This window comes from Tetranychus urticae, unplaced genomic scaffold (genome assembly GCF_039701765.1).
Source record: "Tetranychus urticae isolate SD_2017Ah unplaced genomic scaffold, NJAU_TeUrti_SD_1.0 Scaffold_4, whole genome shotgun sequence".
In the NCBI taxonomy this organism is placed as follows: Eukaryota; Metazoa; Arthropoda; class Arachnida; order Trombidiformes; family Tetranychidae; genus Tetranychus; species Tetranychus urticae.
The window spans coordinates 256226-277573 of NW_028315836.1; the positions used below are offsets into that span (position 1 = coordinate 256226).

Below are 21348 nucleotides of genomic sequence, written 5' to 3' on the forward strand. Positions count from 1 at the left end.
CATATTTTAAGCTCTGTTCAGTTGATTGAAAATTTAAACGTCTAAACACTGAATTTATGGTTTTGTATCGACTAGAGCAATTTAAATTGATTATTGATTGCAATCAAAAGAGCAATAAATGTAAGTGGTTCTGGAATCGTGAAAACTAGACTATTTGTTGTAATGATTAAATGCACAAACTCGTCATTTTCAAAATAATATTGATTACTTTTTTACATTTAATAATTTTGATTTACAGATTGAAACAAGAGACACAAAAAAAGGATAAATTTCGCTCATTTTTATTCGATATATTGGCCAGTTTCTAGTCGTTTACGTGATTCTCACATAAAATGGACTTCCAGGAACATGAACACCTTCAACTTTAACATCAACAATATAGAGGCCTGGAGCTGTCGGTTTATAAACACATTTAAAGGTTCCATCGCCCATATCAGTGATTGACAAGTGACTTGAGGCTCGTTGAGGGTTTTTAATGTGAACAGTTAGACCCGCTGTTATGTTCGCCTTTCGTCCATCGATCCAAAATTCATTTTGCATGCAGCTCTTGCCAATTGTAACACCTTTGCCTGCCACATCGATTCTGGATACTTTTTCCAACTTTGGATCCTTTTCACCAATCACTTCAACTGTATAAGGACTTCCCTTGATGTGCTTATTATCGATTTGGACAACGACTTTATATTCACCTGGAAGTGGAGGAGTATATGTGATCTCTAAATTGGACTCATCCAGTAGTTCGCGATCGAGTGGTGGTTGAGCCGGTCCATCAATGTCACAGTGTATCCAATCGTGAAGCCCTTTTACTCCACGAATCAGGAACTTTGCAGGTTGACCAGTAATTGCTTGGTCAACACCAGCACCAACGGCAACCAAATCGTTTGGATTTATTTTAAACATTATTCAATGAGCAACAACAAGATTTTATAATCACAGTAAACAAAATGAAATGTAACAAATGCTAGAACGTTGAGGTTTTAAATGTTGAATTGATGAAAATATTGTGATTATTTATTTACAGTCTTTTCTCGTTCTCTTCCAACTCGTTTCTGTTAATCATTCACTTGCACTGACAAATCGCACAAACTGCAAATCTGGTTACTTTCAGAAAAAGAATCATCTTGGCGATGTTTCAGGCTTCATTTTCACCAATTTTACTTGCATGAGAATGATACTTGCGCCATAATTTCCAACATGAGCAGAAATGGAGACTAGTTAAGAGTAGGACAACATTGATGCTATCAACTCTAGTTTATGTTAAAAATAAATCCTCACTAATCACCAACCATGTAATCCGGTGATAATAACTTGTTCAATAACAAAGATTCCTTAATCGTCTCAAGAAAAAAATGAAATGAATAATGATGATAATCTCAACAATGCAAAGCTGTTATAAACAGTTGAGGAAGCAACTCAATAAGACAAATAAAGATTAATGCATTTTAATAATGAAAAGCATTAATTAACTTCTGAATTTTACAGCAGCTTCTGTTGATATTTCAACCCTTACATTTGATCAATTGGTATTAATGACTGACACTTTGAAATACTCAACATTTCTCATTAAACACACTGATAAAAGGTATTGAGCATCAAGTGAATCCGTTTACTTGAAAAAGTTGTCAAAATAGTTCTTAATCAATGTAAACATGTTAATAAGCTGTCAATAATGAACAGTTTGTTTAATGTTGATGCTTTATTAACTGATCATCAACTGTGAAGGTTAATGCTGGAAATTTATTTTAGGCCTTTCCATGGTATTCCATGATAATCATTATTACTCTATCAATGAACTATTCGCCTACACATTGATATTCAAGTGAAATTGAAACTCAAAGTTTAGGTTAAGTTTCCAATATCATGATGACCTTGTTTACATTTGAATCTCATGTAATTCACACCAATTGAGTTGCTGAGTTACTCTAGTCATATTATTAGATTAAACTGAAACTATTTTAATTAGCTGAAACCGTGGTTAACGCAAATTTCATTGCATTTTATGATTAATTAATTGATGTCAAAGTCTCTTAATTAAATTTTTCCGAGACAATTTAAACTGAATAAAAATGTTTAAACTCGCTTCACTTTTCACTGGATTCAGATCGTGGTGTTGTGTGAGCTTGTTGATGACGTTAATTACAAGTTTCAATTTGAGTAAACTTTTGTTGAGCGAAATTTTAGCAGAAATCATGAAAATCTTCTAACAATATTCAATATTTTTCTTGGAATATCTTTTCTTGCATCTTCCCTGAATCATTAATATTTGTGTGATTTATTGATACTATTTAATTTGTCACAAGTAAATTCATTTGAAAATCCGATGCCAAAGAGGAAACCAAAGTTAACTCGTAAATCATGATAATTTTGACACCAAAACATTTCAAGGTTTACAAATAATCTTTTGCTTCCAAGAGTTTTACATAAAAAAAGTCAATCATTTATTATACTCGAGTTGAAATGAAACGAGTTTTTGAACAACTGCAAACTCGCTTTTTTTATATTTAACGCAATTTCTGTGGTAAGTTAATTAATTAATCAACTCTTGATTGTGAATGTTATTGTTTGCTCTTGTTAACTCTATTCAATAATCATCAACTTTCCTGGCAAACAAATCTCTAATTGTATTTTAGCAATCAGTTAAATCACAGTTGAACAAAAAGGAACCAACTTTAGTCAAAGAAAGCCTTGAATTTCAGTCAACAACACAGCATTTAATTACAAATGTTGTTAAATTTTTAATTGGCAACAATTCCCTTCTCGCTAGTCATTTGGGCTGTTTTGTCTTCCAAAACTCAATTAATTTTCATTGATTTAAAACGCATTTCTAACATTATTATTGGATTAGTTTAAATTGGTATTTGGATGAGTATTGAAATACACTAGTCACACTAGTAGTTGACAAAAAAGGTCACAATTAAGTTCATTTTCAAGTCGCGTCGAGTACAGTTTTCAGAGACACAAACAGATAACTATGAAAAGGTGAATCCGATTGAGGTACTTTTGCTTCTTGTTAGATGGCGACTATGAAAGAAGCTGAAATTTTGTCAACTTAACCCTGACTATTAGTGAATTGCAATATTTGTCAAGTGATGAATTAAATGTTAATTTTTATATTCAACTGTTACTTTTATTCATTGTTACTTTCATCTTAAAGATTTGACCAGATGACCTGAGGATTGAGTTGTATCGACTTGTCACTTCTGATTGGTATTCAATTTGAATGAGACAAAATATGACCTTATAAGTTGATTGTTTGTTTGATTAAGTTTAAATGTAAATAATGTTTTTTATTTTTCGCTTTTTATGGTTTAAAGTCAGTAAAGGATCAAATTTCTGGATGAAAATGAAATAAAAACACTTGAAGTGCTTTGAAAGATGAGAAACAAGTTATTAGATGTAAACAACAATCGTAATGAAGCTTATGAAAACACGCTGATCTGACCTACGATTTATCGATGAATAATGTTATGAGGAAACTCATTATCATTATTGGAGCCTGAATAATTCAAATCAAATGAGAAACAAGAATTAGATTGATATAAGATTAGTCAAGTGTTAAAAATGCTTGTTGATAGTTTATAACGTTTTAAACAAGTAAACAAGTTGCAACAAGTTTTCATCTTTACTTCATCTCATTCCCTATCATCATCATCATCATCATCATCATCGTCGTTGTCGTCATCTTCGTCGCTCTCTCATTTTCAGTTTGATTCTTACTTTAGAACGGCGATTTTATTGCATTCATTTTACTTCAAGAGTCGCTTTGAAGATCATCATTGATACCAATGTTTTGTTATTATTGTTTAATGTTTAACCTCAACTCTTTCAAACATCAGTTTAGTTGTTGATTCATCGTCTGTCAACTTATTTATCAATAAATATTGACATTATAACGAGTTAAATTATTATCAATTGTTAGTCGATCATTCACAATCATTATGTTTGGTTTAACCCTTTTTGTGATCAAGTGTTGTTGTTTACAGTTTGTTTTGTCCGAGGAAGTATTTGATTCTGGATCGAACAATGATTTCCGTGAAAATATTCATAATGGCAAGTTTGTTATCTATGATCAAATCGATCGTCAAATGGTTGAATCAGCAATGGATGAAGTGATGGTTCCAGGCGAAGATGAATCGTTTCCATTCATGACAAAGGTTTTGCCTGATTATCAGCATAAGGATAGTCAAACAATTCACACTTACATGTTACCGCCAGGTAAGCAAAAGACCAGAATCTTCAGTTAACTTGATGAATATTAGAGATTTAAAGTGCAATTACTTGGGAATATTTGCTATAAATCAGCTTTTCTTTTTCCGTTGGCTCAATGAATCAGTCGCTTATTTAGTCATGAAATTCAAATGTTATGCTTCTAATTGTTTCAATTAGTAAATATTTCACCTCCTGATGTCAATTGTTAAAAGTGTTAGATTCAATCGATCTGATTGTTTTGTTATTTCGATTGGAAGCAAAGCTGGCCAAGTAATTCACAAATATAAATGTTGTTTGATTGTTAATAAAACTTTTACATTGTTTACTTAACATCTAACTGCAATGAAGTGGATAACAATGTACATTTGGTTATAATTTAGTTAACATATAACAGTTGCTAATTTAAACTTGCAATTGATTCAAATATTTGTCGTTTATCTGTGAAGCTAAAGGAGTAAAAAATAAAAAAAGTTGAAAGTTGAGCTAAAGTCACCAAGAATTGGACAAACCTGTTCAATTTGAATTTTCAAATAGCCTTTACAGTTATATTCAGATAAGGAAATTCAGTTTGCATGAAAAGTTCACTTTAGTTTACGGATCAATTTAATTACTGTTAATGGCTTTGAAATTGATTTGTCAAACAAAACATAGTGATTTTAGTTGATTAGCTTTTCAATGTTGCCTCATTAACATGTAGCCAAGTTCATATTTAATTGTGAATATCAATTAATTTTACAATTGCCAAGCATAAGCTGTGATACTAAAAGTGAACCTTTAACTCATTTGCATTTAATCATGAATCAGAATTGATAATTTCTCATATTTGCAATCCAAATCCAATTCAAAGTCAAATTGAAAAACATAACCGACTTTTTTCAGATAAATTCAAAAGTTTCAAGATGATTCCTGTCATGAATTAGATGTAAAAAGATGAAAACGTCAATGCACTTGATGTTTCCCAGGAGACAAGTTTGTAATTGAATCCATTTCTAATCAGAATGAAGTGAAAGAAGAAAATCAATTTATCATTAAATGAATCAATTTATTGATGAGCAAATAAAGACCAACAAAAAACACTGAAGATGGCTAATAACCTAACCCATTGTGATTAAATGATTTAATTACATCTCGTTCCAAATACTAATTCAACTTTTCTCAATATTTAATTCCAACAAAGTATCACAATGTTTTCAATCCATTTAGGTAGGCATAAAGGGAATGAGAAATGAATAAGAAGATAAACTTTTCATTGTTTTTTTTTCTTTCGCTTCTCACCTTGAGAAACAAATGAGTTTACCTTATTGATCTACAAAGCCAAAAGTAAGAGCGTGAGTGTGTGATTGTGAATAAGCACGGAGGCCGAGGGTGTAAGTCGGATAAAAGGAGATGATTGGATACAAATGAAGCATGTAGAGGTAAAGTGGGGCAAATAAGGATGATCACCACAAGAAAGAAGAAGACATTTAATAGTAATGATGGTTATGGAGGAGCAGTTAGTGATAATGATTATAATAATAAAAGTTCTGGTTGGTTATGGATCAATAGATTGAATCGATTCTAAGGTGTTGATTAAACGACAACCTCCGCAGTTTTCATCAAACATCAACATTTAATCAGGAAGTCTAAATTGAACAGACCGAGATGTTGAGTGGACTTGTTGGGTCAAAGTTAATGTCACGGATGTCAGTTTGAGTTTATTGTTTCAGCGTTCATTTAGAAGGGAATATCTCATTTCATTTGAAATATCATGTTCATCAATTGTTGGTGGTGAAAGTTTATGGGAAAATAGTGAATGTTATCTGAAAGTATTTTCTTATCTTTCAACTCTTGAATGAAAAGATTTCATGACTGTTACAGGTTAAATCACTCATCCAGGTAAAGCTAATCATTGCTTGTGTTTCCTCTCGTAAGATCATCTCTGGTCAAAATGGTCTCAAGTTGAGAAATGATGGTCACTCGATTCATCATCAGGTTATATCTTGATGATTAATAACTATAATTATTGTCTCATTTTGCGGTTAATTGTAACATTTCAGATGTTTGAGTGAAGCTGTGCTTTTAAAATTGCCAAGTTTCACATGATTGGATTATCCATAAAATCAAACAAGTCATAATAGTTGATAGCAGTGCTAATGATAATACAAATAAATAGTGTTTGTATTAAACAGTAACGTTGAATCAACTCATTTGCATGAGTTTGGCAAATAAGTGCGAAAAATAATGGACAATGTTTAGACAAATTGTGATCTCTCGGCTCTATAACCAATAGATACTTTAAATAGGGATCTAATATAATACTTTACCTTAGTAGTTGAAGTTCAGATGAATTGAATCTCAACACAATTGAATGAATTTGATTACATTTTAGCCCTGAAATGACTGGTAATCGCAATAATTATTATATAAAATGATAGGATTGAAAGTAATTGAAAGATGAAATGGCAACAATTGAAACGATCAATAAATACAAACGCCATAACAATGTGCCAATCTGTTTTGAAAATTGATTTAATTTGAATCTTTTTTACTTTCGAAATTTAAACCAATTATTTTTTAATTAGATCGTTTTCAACATTTCCGGAATACTTGCATAAAATATTGATGATGAATGAAAAATACATTTGTTTCAAGATTATTGGTTGACTATGACAGAAACAAATTAATCACATACCTGATCTTACTTGATTTAAGGTTGATCTTTTCACGTTTTTGGCTAACTATAACTACTCACCCTGTTAGGTAGCGATCATTAGTTCAATTTAAAGTAACAATTTATTTTTTAGTGATTCAGAATTGTATATAAGGTTATTTTGATTCACCTTTTATTAATTTTGAAACCTTTAGGCATTCGATTTAAGCTCTCTTTTAAAACCCACTTTAAAGCGCAAATCGATCACAACTCTTTTATTTACCTTTGAGCAAAACTAATAATCTTCCTCATTCGGGATTTGCTCAATTCTTGACGTTGATTTACTCTTTTCCAAAGCTATTCACATTCTTAGAACCTAATGGCACTTCAATACAAAGAAAAATCTCAGATTCAATGTTAACCATGTTAGACAATTTTGTCTGTTTATAAAAAGCTCATTCAAATATTTTCTTTTAATTTCAGAGGCTGAAGATCACTTTGATAATTTTGAGAGACCACTTTCAATGGAGATAAATGATAAATTTGGATATCATGTCAATGGAAATCACCAAATTCAAGTAGAAAGGCCCTTCAAACCTCCAAATCAGCGATCTGTCGCTTTCAAAACAGCTGAAAGTGTTGCTAAGCCAATTTTTGCAATTAATTATTCTTCAACCACATCTAAACCAATCCAACATAAATTAAAACTCAAGGAGCGCCCCAGTTTAGCACCGACATCTTTCATCAAGCATCCTGATAAAACTGTTTCAGCCGTTGATCGATCAATTGAAAATAGCAATCCTATGTCCAACCCAACGGGACAATCATCAAAAATAATGAATGCGCTGAGTGTAACACCAGCCTCAGTTTTATCACCAACTCCTTTATCTTCTTCCATAAAAGCTTTCCATGTTCCCAGAGAAGATGACAAAAAACAGTTCACAAAAGCTCATACGCAAAAAAAATATTTTCCAGAGCCTGTAAAGATGACAACCAGCCCAAGGTTCGAGTCTCTTAGAATCAAAGCAATAGATTCACACTCAATAACGAGCACAACTCCAAGACCATCAGTGTCGACATATTCCCCGCCATCATTAAATCAACATAACCGAATGATTCAGCCAAGACCGACAATCTCTGTGTCCACAATTTCACCACCGACAATGACTTCTTCTTGGAAAACAAATTCTCGGGTTCCATCTTGGAATAGCAATTGGAATCAAAAATCAAACCATTATAATTATGATGATGACTATCTTCCAGGCGATAAAATAACATCTCAAAGCACTCCTTATCGATATCAAGTAGAAAGTCCAAGAGGTTTCAATGGGGCCAGAAATTTGGTATCATCACAGTTTACTGATCTTGAAGATTTTGAGCAAACGTCAGCTTCTGATGAAGTTGGTCGCTCTGTAGCACATTTACCTCAACCAACAGACTCATTTAACCAGAAACATACACCAATATCAACTCGAATTGCAGTTGAAAACCATCCAGATTTATCAGAAAAACAGCGTGATTCGTTGCTGAAAATTTTGGAATCATATTATAAACTAATACACCAGTTCAACTTAGATTTTAGGAAGTTAATCACTGACAGTAAAGGAAAAACCAATTCCAAAGAAAACGGTACAATAGTAATTGAACCAATTGCTGTTGAGCCATCTTTTAAATCAAAAAATTGACTTGATTTCGATTAAAGTAGTCAAAGTTAAAACGAGTATAATCAGAGTGATTCATCATTCAATCATGTCTTTAAACATACATTGAAAATGATATAAACTTGGAACCAACCTTGGATACATCATGGCAGCATCAACATAGTCATCCATCATTATTTAATTAGTCGAAAGCATTAGCTTTTAATGCGAAAAATAGTTAATTTTAATATAAAATAATAATTTTATAAATTGTCTCATAATTTTATTTTATCACAATTTGTAAACCACCAAAGATTAATCTACTCAAAACTGTAAACAAAGGTGAGCAAACCAGATCAAGGTAATGATGATTTGTACCCAAAGCTGGCGCCACAAAATATATCGAGTAGCTTATCGATAGAATTAACCAATTAATGAAGATCATTTTTTTAAACTTTTAGATGTTCCAACATCATTGTCCTCATTGATAAAATCATCATCATCGTAATTAACTTTAGTTTTCATCATCCTTCAAGTTTTTTTATCTCTAAATTTTGTTGTTAATTTTCTATCCTCGCCCCTATTCAACTGGATTAATCTAGTGATATTGTGAATAAATTTCTTTCAATATTGCCTCATCCTTAAATATCTTTTTAAATGTCATTTTGAGCCGGTTTCAAAGTGCGAAAGTAATGAGTGACAAGACCACGGACCTATCTGAAAGTCCGGATGCCGACGATGAATATGTTGTTGAGAAGGTAGTAGATAAAAAAATTGAAAATGGTAAAATTTACTACCGTATAAAGTGGTTAGGATGGCCAGATGCTGATAATACTTGGGAACCAATTGAAAATTGCGCTAAATGTGAAAACTTGATATCCCAATTCGAAGAAGCGGCTGCACAGAGAAAGAAGGCTTACACATTGGGTGAGATTACTTTTTAACATATTTAATCATCTTTTGACTATCATTTTTTGATTTGTCTGTTTTTTTATTTATATTTAATTAATTTAATTTAATTTAATTTAATTTAACTCAACTGTGTCTTGTTTCTTGATATGTTTTTTTCTTCTTCAGATAACCACTCTTCATCTGACTCTTCTGATTCAATCTCTTCTGATGATTCCAATTTTAGTGCTAAAAAACGCGTCCATTTCAAAAAGAAAGGGAAAAAACCTAATAATTCTTGGCGGTCGTCTAAAGGTAAAAGTGATTTAGGCAATGACTCTGATACTGGAGATGGAAACAAGAAAAGCAGAAAGAAAGTCTCATCCAGCAAAGTCAAAAATAAAAACAATCATGAGGATGGAAATGTAAATATTGGATTTGGTGATGCAATGGCTTCACTTGACCAAAGTTCATCTGAAAAATTTAAGCGTCCCAAGGACTCTGCCAAAGAGCACAGAAAGATCAGTGAATATAAAGATAAGGAGCAAATTCAAATGTACTTAAATACAGGATGCGGTGCTAAAGGAAAGGACAGGTCTACCAATGAAGACTCTAAGAAAATTTCAAGTGCCAAAAGTCGTGTCGAGAGTGAACCAAGTTCACAAGGGAACTCAAAAGATAAACACAAAAAGCATCGATCCAATTGCTCAAAGGCGTCTAAGGAAAAAGTTTCATCTCGTAATGAAAAACCCACTAAATTGAAACGTTCGAGGAGAATATCAACATCTTCATCCGATGATGACTCATATAGTAATCGTTATTTTGGGTATGAAAGAAACAAGAAACTAGTCGAAATAGTTGAATGGTGTAAATATGATACAAAAATTCTTCATTTGGTGAGATATTCTGACGGAGAAGAAGAATATCTTAGTGACTCTGTGACTCTGGAAAGGTGGCCTGAAAAAGTATCTGAAATGTATCAAAGACATCTCTTAAACGAATCGATGCCAGAAGAGTTGAAGAATACGCTCAATTCGGAATTAAAAAATGCCTCATTTGTTAAGAAGGTGGCAGCAGCGATCAAAAGCAGCGCTACAGCCGAAAAAAATAATGAAATGAGTTCCCTTCAAATGGAATCCTTATATACGAATGTAGAATCAATTTGCTCGAGTATTAACCCGAATAACACTGATAAAATTAACGATGAATCACTACAAAGTAAAGTTTCCAAGGATCAAATAATAAATGATACAACATATACTAAAGAGGTGTTTGATGATCTTGGAAGTAGTGTGATCGCTATAGACAGTACAGCTGGAGCATCATTAAGTCTACATGATTCTGAATTTGTTGTGCATAGTGATACTAGTTTATCGCAAAACTTATCCCAAAGTCAGGTTGCTCCTGAATTTGAAGTTGAACCATCGGGCAATGAAGACTCGCTTGAATCCATTGGCTCCGCTAATGGCTTGCTGGATAATCAATTGCAGTTTGAAGATGGTAACGAAACAACTCAAAATAACAATTCATACAGAGCGGAAGAGTATGAAGATGAGACAGAAGCTTCATTTAACCCTTCAACTTATAGGGAAGATGATGAAGACTTTGTAATTTACTTTAATCCATCTCCCCCAAGAGCACTGTTGCGACAAAATGATCACTATTAGGGTGTTTTGTGGCTTTCCAAATGATTGTTTACCTTGATACAACCTTATCACTGATCATTTGAATTCTAATCCTAATCAAAGTTCTAATCAATCATGTTGATTTTTCTTTTTTACTCTCATTTCATGAATGTCTTTTCATAATTTCAATTTTTGTATTCTCGTTCGATTGTTTGCAAAACAATTCATTCCATATGCTTTCTCCTCATTCTTCGAGATATGTTCTTGTTTTTATACATTACTTATGATACATTTTCAATAAATAACTACTTTCCAATTTAAATTTCCATCAATTCATTGGTTCCACGCAGAACGAATAATATTATGAGAAGCTTGCACCTAAAATCTCATTGGCGTTCAAATTTGCTTCCTACTGAGTTATGTTTAGATTTAACCAGGATTCCCCAACAGATTAATACTCCTTCAAACCCTCTTTATGCAGTCTCTTCTTTAACTCTTTGATGAGACCACCTTAAGGCTAATCACTTTTATCTAGATTTTTGCATTTTCCCTTATCAAATCAGCTAATTTCAATTTAAGTTTCATTTGACTCATTTAATAATGTCGTTTTCAATTGATTGATAACAAATATTCTTGATCTTCATTTCTACGTGAATCCAAACACAATCACATGTTATCCAGTGTTTGAAACTTGTCTTTCTTTTTGATTCTGCTCTTTGACTTTCTGTCTTTTTTTGCTTTTGTTTACACTTGCTCTTGTATATTATCTTTATAATATCTTCACATAATTCTTCTTTATGCATGATGTTCAAATCAGTCCAACGGCTTAACCCACTACACCGTCAAATTATTCAGAGAATCAGTTTTAATGGACCATTAACAATCAGTGATTACATGAAATTAGTTTTGACAGCCCCATCTAATGTAAGTATCAATAATATAATTTACAATATTTTTCCCGAGAAACATTAAAGTTGCGTCTATAATGATATTCTTTGTTTTCAGGGATTTTATATGAAGCAAGATGTTTTCGGTCGTTCAGGACATTTCACAACATCCCCAGAAATATCCCAAATATTTGGAGAGGTTTGTTTTCGCATTTATTGTTGCTGTATTTAAACATTTCAGTTGATACTTCTACTCACAATTGGTTATTTTTTTCACAGCTTATTGCAGTTTGGGCTGTCAATGAATGGCAGAGGTTCAATAGCAGTCGACCTTTGCGTATTGTTGAACTTGGACCTGGACGAGGAACCTTAGTCTCTGACATTTCACGTGTTTTAAATAAATTCAGTCATACAAAAGATCAAGCCTCACTTCATTTGGTTGAAATTTCACCTTACCTGGTCCAATTACAAGAACAAAAATTATGTGGTAATGTTTCTGTTCTCGGCAAAGATGATTTTACCAGACATGATTCTTTAACCAAATTGGGTTTACCAATTACATGGTATCGATCATTAGATCAAGTGCCTGAAGTGCCAGGTTTTACTGTGTACATTGCTCACGAATTTCTAGATGCTTTACCTATTCATAAATTTCAGGTAAGCTTTGCATTTATATTAATATCTCCATAAATTTCAATGATCAATTAATCTGATTTTTTCCTCATCGTATCTCTTTAAAGAAAAATGAATCTGGTGAATGGAGAGAAATTCTTGTCGATATTGATGCCAATGAAGAGCTTCGTTACATTATATCAAGACATCCTACTCCAGCTAGTAAACTTCTCATTACTCACGACCATGACTTGAGTTTGGACCATCTAGAGATTTGTCCTGAGGCAGCATTAACTGTGGAAAAAATTGCTGAAAGATTGAATAGGAATGATGGTTGTTTCCTGATCTGTGATTATGGTTATGATGATAAAGAGAAAAAATCAAGAGATACTTTCAGAGCATTTCGTAATCACAGTCAATGGGATCCTCTCAAAGAACCAGGCTCAGCTGATTTAACAGCTGATGTTGATTTTGGTTATCTTAAAAGGCATGTTGGTGATAAATCGCTTACCTATGGGCCAATCGATCAACAGACATTTCTCAAAAATTTAGGAATAGCTGTCCGACTAGCAATGCTTCTTCAAGCAGCTAATGCTGAGCAGAAAAAAGATTTAATCTCTGGAGCTAAAATGATTCTTGATGATATGGGTCCGAGGTTCAAATTTATGGCTATGTTTCCAAAGCTTTCCAAACATTTATTTAAAACTGACCCACCTGGTTTCTCTTCTGTTTATAGTCCATTGTGATGAACCATTTAGTATTAATCTAATTACCAGTGCCATTCTTCAATTACTTTATAACTTTTCGATGCTATTTTTGAGCTTATGACACAACTGTGTACATCATTTTTTGCTTATGACACGATTAATGTTGATTTTTACTATATCTATAATATTGATTTAAATTTTAAAATTGAAGACGATAAAGTACAAAACTAATAAATGATTATCGTAAATATGACACGAATATATCAAACTGTTGATTAAGATTATGGAAAATATCAGTTACTTTTATTCTTGAATTGAGCCTGTGATTATTCACACCTACTCGGCTAGACCTTGTTAGACAATTTTGAAAATAATTTTAATAAAAATGGTCAAATTTCAAACCCAGGAACCATTGACCATACAGATGAATTAGTTTACCTTATTTCTTTAATAAACTTACTCTTTCGATTGTGCCATGTCTGATGTGAAAAAGGAGAAACCAACCTGAAATACTTCTCTAGCTAGTGTCTACCTTCAACTTGAATCTCAAACTTCGAGGACCATCAAATTCAAACAATTGTTCTCTGCTTTGAAATAGGAACGAAAAGCACATTAATCAAGTCTAGAATCTACGGACAAGCAAAACATTGGAAATTATGTAACACCAGATGGCAGAGTTGAATGTTTCTTTTTTTGAAAAACTCATTGCTTACATTGTAGTTAAATTTATTCTTTGTTTGATTGTTAAATCTTAGTAAGTTTGTTAATTTTTTGTGTCTCTTATATTTTTTAGTTAATCGTGAAATATCAACATCAGCTAATCATGTCGCATGCTTATGATTGGAAGCAACTTATTGAACAAAAGCCTAGAGAATTGGTTTTTAAAGATGCTCCTGCATGTAAGCATATTGAAGAAGAGAATGGATTGAATGAAATCATCTTCAAATTGAGAACACTAAATTTTCTCGAAATCAGCGGCACACCATTGACTAGTTTCCCGGATAGAGTTGCTAATCTCGATAATCTGACCAATCTCGTATTAAGGAATAATAAATTGACTAGTCTACCACCTGATATTGGCCGTCTCTCTAAACTCAAGTTCATTGATGTATCAAACAACTGTCTTGAACAAATTCCAGATGAAGTGGGCAGTTTAACTGAACTCCAGTCATTGGTTGCCAATGTTAACAAATTAACAGATTTACCGCTAACTTTGAAAAATCTGAGTAATTTGACTGTGGTTAAAATTGAATATAATAAATTGGAACATTTCCCAACGAGTCTTTGTGATGAAAACCTTAAACATCTTGCCGAGATCCATGCTAAAAATAATTCTATTCAGGATATTCCATCGACTATTGGTAAATTATTGGCCCTCAAAGTACTGGATTTGACTGAAAATAATATAACTGATGTACCTGGTGAACTAGGGGACTGTAACCGTTTGAAAGAGGTTCACTTGAAAGGTAATAAACTGTCCGATCGAAAGCTTCTTAAATTGGTCGAGCAAGGCAAAATGAAACAAATCATCGATTATATTCGAGGCCACTGTATCAAAGGAGGTAATAAAAGTGCCGAAACTTTGAAAGAAACTTTTGCTGATGCCAAAGCAAAAGTTCGAGAAGCTCGTCGACGACGTCGATCATCGTCTAGATCTTTAGATGACAGAGAAGCACACATGGAAACAATAAAAATATTAAATGTTGCGCCAACTGAGTTTAGGCTCGTAACTGCTACTCCAGCCATCTTAGAAACTCGTAAAATTGTTTGTTGTATCGTTAGAAATGTAGACCTCACTCGGACTGGTTTAGTAAAGAAATTTCTTTCTCTCCAATCGGATTTACATGATGGATTACTTTGTGGTAAGCGTAAGAATGCTACAATCGCATCACACGATCTATCCAAAATTCAGGGAAATATTGTCTTCGATGTACGGCCACCAGCTAAAATCCGTCTTCAGCCTCTTGGTAGACATACTGAAATGCATGCTGGTGAGCTGTATAAAGTTCTGAATGAAGAAGCTGAAGCTTATCGCAAGGAGAAAAAACGTAATGCATATTCTGGAGTACATAAGTATCTGCTTCTACTGAAAGGCAAATCGAGATTTCCTTGCTTAACTGATTCAGGAGGTACAGTCATTTCTTTCCCACCGATAACTAATTCAGAAAGCACCAAAATCTCGGAGGAAACGCAACACCTTTTCTTAGAAGTGACTGGTGATAGTCAACCAACTTGCAAGAAAGTAATGGACTCATTAATTCATGGGATGCTCAAACTTGGATTAGGAGCTGAATTGAAAGACAAAAATGATGCACCAGTTCCTAGTACACTTCAGTTAGAACCAGTGAAAGTTGTTGATCCAGAGGGTAAACTGTACGTCGTTTATCCATCCAAAGTGGATTTGATTTTTGATGACATCAAAATTACACGTGAATAAAGTGAATTTTTATTTGCTTTTTCGCTATAAATTATATCATGTTGACTACCAAGATTCAAACCTGTCCACAAATATAACAAGTGAATAAAATAAACAAATTTGGATAAATATCTTTTATATAATGTTCCTCGAAAATTTGAAATCCGGTACACATGGGTCAGAGTTGAGCTTTTTAGCCTTTCTCGGAGTGCGATTTTTTATGTTTAACAATATTTAGCTAAAAATTTGGTAATGCGTGTAAAGAAAAGTGAGAAATGAGTTTCAACTTAAATCCAAAAATCTGCTACTTAATATAAAAATGATTACAATTGATCCTTGTTCAAGTTGACTCGAGGATACTATGAATATCTTTGAAAGACTCTTCCACAGCTTGAGCAAATTCAACACCATTTCTTGTATCTTTCCAATTAGAGCAAAAGACCCCTAAATCTTTGTCTTCGTAGCCATAAGCAAGACCGAAGCCATCAGAAACAGCAGGCCCATATCCACCACCAGTTATGTTGCCAGCAAAAAGCAGAGAAGTTGAGAGAATAAAATGATTGGCTATTTGGTAGGATTGGTCTTTGAAAATGGAAACATCATTCATTCCTTGTTTTTCAGCTATTTTCTTCAAAGCAAACCAATGTCTATCAAAACCCTGTCCAAGAGAAGCTTCCTTAACGAGTGCTGAATGAGTCTGAGATGATTCGTTTATGGCCGAACGTAAATCATTTAAAACGTACTTTTCCCTTGAAACATGGAACATTTTACAAGCCTTTTGTGTAGATGAAGTTGCAGCCCTAATTGTTTCCGTCCTCCCTAGAAGTAAACAAATAGTTAGTTACCAAAATTTAAATGAAATAACTTAAGAAAGATAAAGATATCTTACCATGTTTGAAGTGTGCAGTTGAACAAGATTCATATGTAGCCGGAGTTTGTCCTGATGAGATTTTAAAAAAAGCCATTTGAAAAGCTAAATGAAAAATAGAGTCAGTACTTAGTTTTTTCGATTTTAAGTAACTACTATTCAATCGACAATCTTGAATGTAATTCAATTCTAGCTTATTCGTTTGATTTTCATGTGCTCTTTTTGCTGCTTCAATGTGTGGCTTGAAGCCTTCGTCGATTTTAAATGTAACTTCTTTAACCTCGCCACAAACTTTACGGTCAAAATTATCTCCAGGCGAAACAAAATGATTTTTAGTAGAGTCAGCATAGATTCTGTCATAAAAACGACTCATTGTTGCACCATCAACCCAGCTATGTTCAAAATTAATTGCAGAGGCTCCATTTTTTGTGAATATAGTCGAAAATGACTTGTCAAACCACCGATTTAAAGGAAACTGTTGGAGGTTTGCGAATTGTTCAGAAGAAAGATTTCCATGTGAAGCATTGTGCCCATAAGCTTCTCTTTGTTTTTTAGGGTTAGTAATATCATCAAAATCAACATCAACATCGAAACAGATAAACGTCAATGCAGAATCAATCAGAGCAAAGTTTGCTACATTGCTGGGATTTTCAAGCAGATGTGTCCGTGCTCGAGCCCAATCATCTCGAGGTAAACAGGGTAACCATGAGATTTTATGACAATTTCCAGGCTCGTCTGGTTTATCCCAAATATATTTAAGACAAGAATAAATATAATTTGGAGTTTTGAGATTACCACTATCATCAAGAGCATTGAAATAGTAAAAGCGACCTCTCTTCATTACAATAACATGTTTAGAGTCTGGATATGTTTGCAAGAAGTCTAGATTGAGAGCTGGAATTCTAGTTGAACCAAATAAATTTTGGTGTTGACTCATGTCATATGGTATTTCCTTATCCTTTGATTTTTTAACGTCAGGCTCCAATCGATTCTCGAGAAATGATCGTCTATATCGAAGACAGCTGATTAGATGATTTGCCGCTTTGATGCAAGGTTGATTGTACTCAGTCACAGGGTCATTTCGAAGAATCAGAAAAGGATTGAAGTTCAGAGGAAGAGACAATCTTGAAGATAAATATGAGTCCATCCAATCATCTGATTAGGCAGAAAAGAAAAGTAGAAAAACAAGCCTCTTACAAAGACAATAATAAGATTATGTCATCTCATTGAAATGAGAAAGACCATTTTGGTAGTATTATTATGATATAACTATCAATTTGTTTACCAGCAATGTAACTTGTGTGCCGAAGAGCTCGATTTTTTTCACAAAGATGATTTTGTAACTGTTGACCAATGCCAATTTTGAAGCTACCAACAATGTTCAGAGTTTTGGTAAATTGTTCATCATTAGAAATTATTGGTCGCAACGCATTCAAGTAACGTTGGCAGGATAAATCTAATCTCGGTATAGGCAATTGCGGCAAACTTGCTTGATAATAGTCGGTTGGAATGTTACTTTTCATCAAATTATTATATTCATCAGGATTATTGGTGGACCAAGACTTTAAAGATCGAGAAAAATTAATATTTAAAGGCCGACCTTTCAGCAAATTGATCTAGAAAGAAAATATTGAAGATTAAGTAACATTTCATAGACAAAAAACAAGCTCAGAAAAATAGCAACAAACCTGGAGAGCCATATTTATCACCAGAAGATTAGACAGCTGCTAGCAGATAGCTTTTTCAGAATAGTTACCAAAGTGGGCCAAAATCTGGTGTAAATGAAGCATACAAAGCATACAATTACATGACTTTAAAACTCAGGGCTGATCTCAAAACAATATTTATTGTGAAATTTACTTACCAGTTTTGATATTTTAAGATGACAAGAATAATTATTTCACCACAACAATAACATTAGAAATTACCAACAAGCTCAGAGATGGTATCAGTTAAACATATGATTGATATAGTATATGAGGTAATCAGCACTGAATTTTAAGGCAAATGATTTATTGGGGATCATAATTAATTAAAACACAACTGGGAGACGTTGAAATTGGATAACAAGATAGGAAACGAGAGAAAAGAATTACAGGGGTGAGATAAAAATCAAATGGAAGGATCAGACATGGTGCGGATTAGATTATAGTGATTCTTAGATGTCAACAAATAACACAACTTATTCTCGCCTTCAAAATATTATGTTGAACAAGTTAAAAGATAATAAAGGAAAATAGTAAACAAGACTGAGAAAGAAAGAGAAAAAGTTTTGATTAAAAAGAGAGAGGAGAGAAGACAGAAAGAGTCAAGACTCAAGCAGCTTTAGAGATCAGCAACAACAGGTTATTGAGCAATCAGGAGTATCAATAAAATGAAACCGGAATTAACTCATGTTAAATTATAATAACCTTAAATGTTGATGATGTTTCACCAGGAAAGATCTTATTTCATTCAAATAAGAGTTTGTATTGATGTCAACTTGTAATTCAGCAGAACCATAGAGTGACCTTGTTACATATTTGTAATTATATTGTTTACTTGAAACAGTTTATCAATAAATGTATTTTTGTAATACAGAGCCTTTTGTGCAACTGTAAATGTTATTCTCACTTTCACTTACAATCGATTAAATTATCCTTAAGATTGTTCCCAAAGAGTAATAGCAATACAGTAATCCCTATCAAAATGCGACTCTACGTGATACTATCTATAATATTTTCAAGGCAAATTTTTTAGGCGCTACTTCTTTCGTTTTCTCATGTTTTTCACAATTTCATGAATTTCTTAATAATTGCGCTTTTTAATGGTTAAATTGAGATCTTTTTAGAGTAAATTAAATTATATTTAGGGACATTTTATAAATATAAATCATTTTCAATGGAGGACACTACAAGCGCCAAATTCAATTTCTAAACAGTGAATGAACGAAGTTTTCATTCTTTATTCTGTCTTATATTTGAATCGAGAAAACGCAAGAATATTATTTTGCGTGAATGTGTGAAAATATGGGCTGGAAGAGTGGATACAATGAACAAAATTCAATTATGACAATCAGTTACATTGAAATCCTCATTTCTATTAAGTTCTTATTTGATTGGAACGCGCATAAAAGACAATCGTGATCGAGGAAATTATTAGACACCGAAGTCAGTCGATTGAGAGCCAACTGAGCGCCAGTAGTTTGAGCTATCGACTAAGTCGACTCAGTCGATTCTTATTGCAGTCGACTCAGTCGACGAAAAGGTTTGTTTTTGTAAACATTTTTTGAAAAAAACGTTTATTCCAGATAGTTTTCAACTTTTACGCAATACAAATTCAGTATGTATCAGTTTTGTCATTCAATTGCCAATTGCTCAAGTCGACTATCAGTCATTGTAACCCTTAGTCTATTGGTGAATGACTGACTGGCTTCGGTATCTAGAAATTATTCAACGAGTGCTCATTGACTGCGATGTGATAAATATTCACGCTTGTACAGGGTGTAACAAAAGTTCGTGTGTGTGGGAGGGATCAAACTTGACAAAACATCGACAAAATGAATTTTTAAGAGTGAATCAAAAGAAACCCATTTTGGTTTAAACGCAGGGAGAAATGTGTTTTTGCCTCTACACGAACTTTCGCTACACCCTGTATGCACCCAGTAGCCCTCTTGAATGGTTGTTACTAAAAAGACACAATTGACACAAATGGGCTCTTTAACCACTTGACTAGGGGTTAATCTAAAAATTTATGATTTGGATTGTGAAAAATTATTGGGCAAAACGCAAGAAAGCGCCAAGAGACGATCATTCTGCGTGTTAACTTAATGCGCTCTCTAGACAAAACTTGAGTTGAATGGGTTACTTTATTGTTAGCAGGAAATTGATCGCTACTTTAGGCACTACAATTTTTTGGTTTGCAAGGGTTAAAATGTTTTTAATTCCTCATACGGGCAAGTTTCATGGTGACGAAGTAGACTGCAAAACATGAACTTTCAGCTTTCACTTTTCAACTTGAAAGCATTGGTGTGAAAGCTGGCGGGACTTGCAGCAAAACAAAAGTTGATGTCCATTAGGTTATTAAATAAGCAAAATTCACAAGAGATACATATCTGGAAATAATCAAGTTAACACAAACTAATGATGAACACATTCTGATCAACTCTCATTATCATGAAAAATCAACACCATTTATTCCATAATTTGATTGATCATATCAAACATCGATCCATCATTAGTTAATAAGATATTAACTACTTTGCCTGAGTCTTCACTTCAGTCATTGATTTTCAATCGTGTAAAGATCAGGCTTTGTTTTGTTTGCTTCATTTTTTCTGGTTAAAAATAGGTATTTGTTGGTAAAACAACCAGAGAAAAGTCCAGAACCTTTGATTATCAAATCGATCATTGAATTGTCCATGGTTTAATGAGGAAATGATGATTAAATCAGAGTAAATTCATCATAATCACATTGAAACAGGAAAATATTATTATAATTAATACAGAAACACAAAAATGAGTTTTCGATATTTATATCAGCAATTAAAGTGACTAAAAATGGTCAACAATTTTTATTGATATTATATATTCAGGTTTAAAAATCGATTTTGTTGGACAGTATACATAATATAATCATATTGCTAAAATATAATAAATGGCCAAAATTGCAAAAAGAAGGTTTTCTATGATATTGATTAACTTTCAGCAAAACTTCAGAAAGGGTTTTATTGCTTTCGGCCAGCGCCATTTATGGAGTCGTGACAGCTTTCAGTGCCCACTTCTGCTACTCTACCCTAAGTGCTTGACTTTAACCAGCCTAGATGGGTTAGGATGGATTGGATAATCCATAGGGCCTGACCTATGGGTAAACTTTTAATGCATTCGCC

At 33.1% G+C, this 21348-nt stretch overlaps 6 protein-coding genes across 6 annotated transcripts; 4 read left to right on the forward strand and 2 right to left on the reverse strand.

Moving 5' to 3' along the window:
* Window positions 1–183: 183 nt before the first annotated feature.
* On the reverse strand, window positions 184–1135 carry LOC149092904 (filamin-B-like). Its single transcript, XM_089269954.1, has one exon. The coding sequence runs from the start codon at window positions 898–900 to the stop codon at window positions 313–315; it is 588 nt and encodes a 195-aa protein (XP_089126080.1). The 5' UTR covers window positions 901–1135; the 3' UTR covers window positions 184–312.
* A 2667-nt stretch (window positions 1136–3802) lies between these two features.
* LOC149092905 (uncharacterized) lies at window positions 3803–8672 on the forward strand. Its single transcript, XM_089269957.1, has 2 exons — window positions 3803–4215; window positions 7322–8672. Exons 1-2 carry the CDS (start codon window positions 3939–3941, stop codon window positions 8521–8523), a joined length of 1479 nt encoding a protein of 492 aa, XP_089126083.1. The 5' UTR covers window positions 3803–3938; the 3' UTR covers window positions 8524–8672.
* Window positions 8673–8943: 271 nt separating this feature from the next.
* LOC107363101 (uncharacterized) lies at window positions 8944–11313 on the forward strand. The gene is made up of 2 exons (XM_015930271.2): window positions 8944–9405; window positions 9556–11313. Exons 1-2 carry the CDS (start codon window positions 9171–9173, stop codon window positions 11031–11033), a joined length of 1713 nt encoding a protein of 570 aa, XP_015785757.2. The 5' UTR covers window positions 8944–9170; the 3' UTR covers window positions 11034–11313.
* Window positions 11314–11761: 448 nt separating this feature from the next.
* LOC149092906 (protein arginine methyltransferase NDUFAF7, mitochondrial-like) lies at window positions 11762–13450 on the forward strand. Its single transcript, XM_089269958.1, has 4 exons — window positions 11762–11915; window positions 11997–12077; window positions 12158–12535; window positions 12619–13450. The coding sequence occupies exons 1-4, from the start codon at window positions 11793–11795 to the stop codon at window positions 13234–13236; spliced, it is 1200 nt and encodes a 399-aa protein (XP_089126084.1). The 5' UTR covers window positions 11762–11792; the 3' UTR covers window positions 13237–13450.
* Window positions 13451–13935: 485 nt separating this feature from the next.
* On the forward strand, window positions 13936–15744 carry LOC107363102 (leucine-rich repeat-containing protein 47). The gene has a single exon (XM_015930272.3). The coding sequence runs from the start codon at window positions 14021–14023 to the stop codon at window positions 15632–15634; it is 1614 nt and encodes a 537-aa protein (XP_015785758.1). The 5' UTR covers window positions 13936–14020; the 3' UTR covers window positions 15635–15744.
* LOC149092907 (carnitine O-palmitoyltransferase 2, mitochondrial-like) lies at window positions 15733–18671 on the reverse strand. The gene is made up of 5 exons (XM_089269956.1): window positions 18346–18671; window positions 18170–18253; window positions 17767–18097; window positions 16503–17636; window positions 15733–16432 (listed from the first exon to the last, which is right to left on the reverse strand). The coding sequence occupies exons 2-5, from the start codon at window positions 18179–18181 to the stop codon at window positions 15954–15956; spliced, it is 1956 nt and encodes a 651-aa protein (XP_089126082.1). The 5' UTR covers window positions 18182–18253; window positions 18346–18671; the 3' UTR covers window positions 15733–15953.
* Between the last annotated feature and the right edge of the window lie 2677 nt (window positions 18672–21348).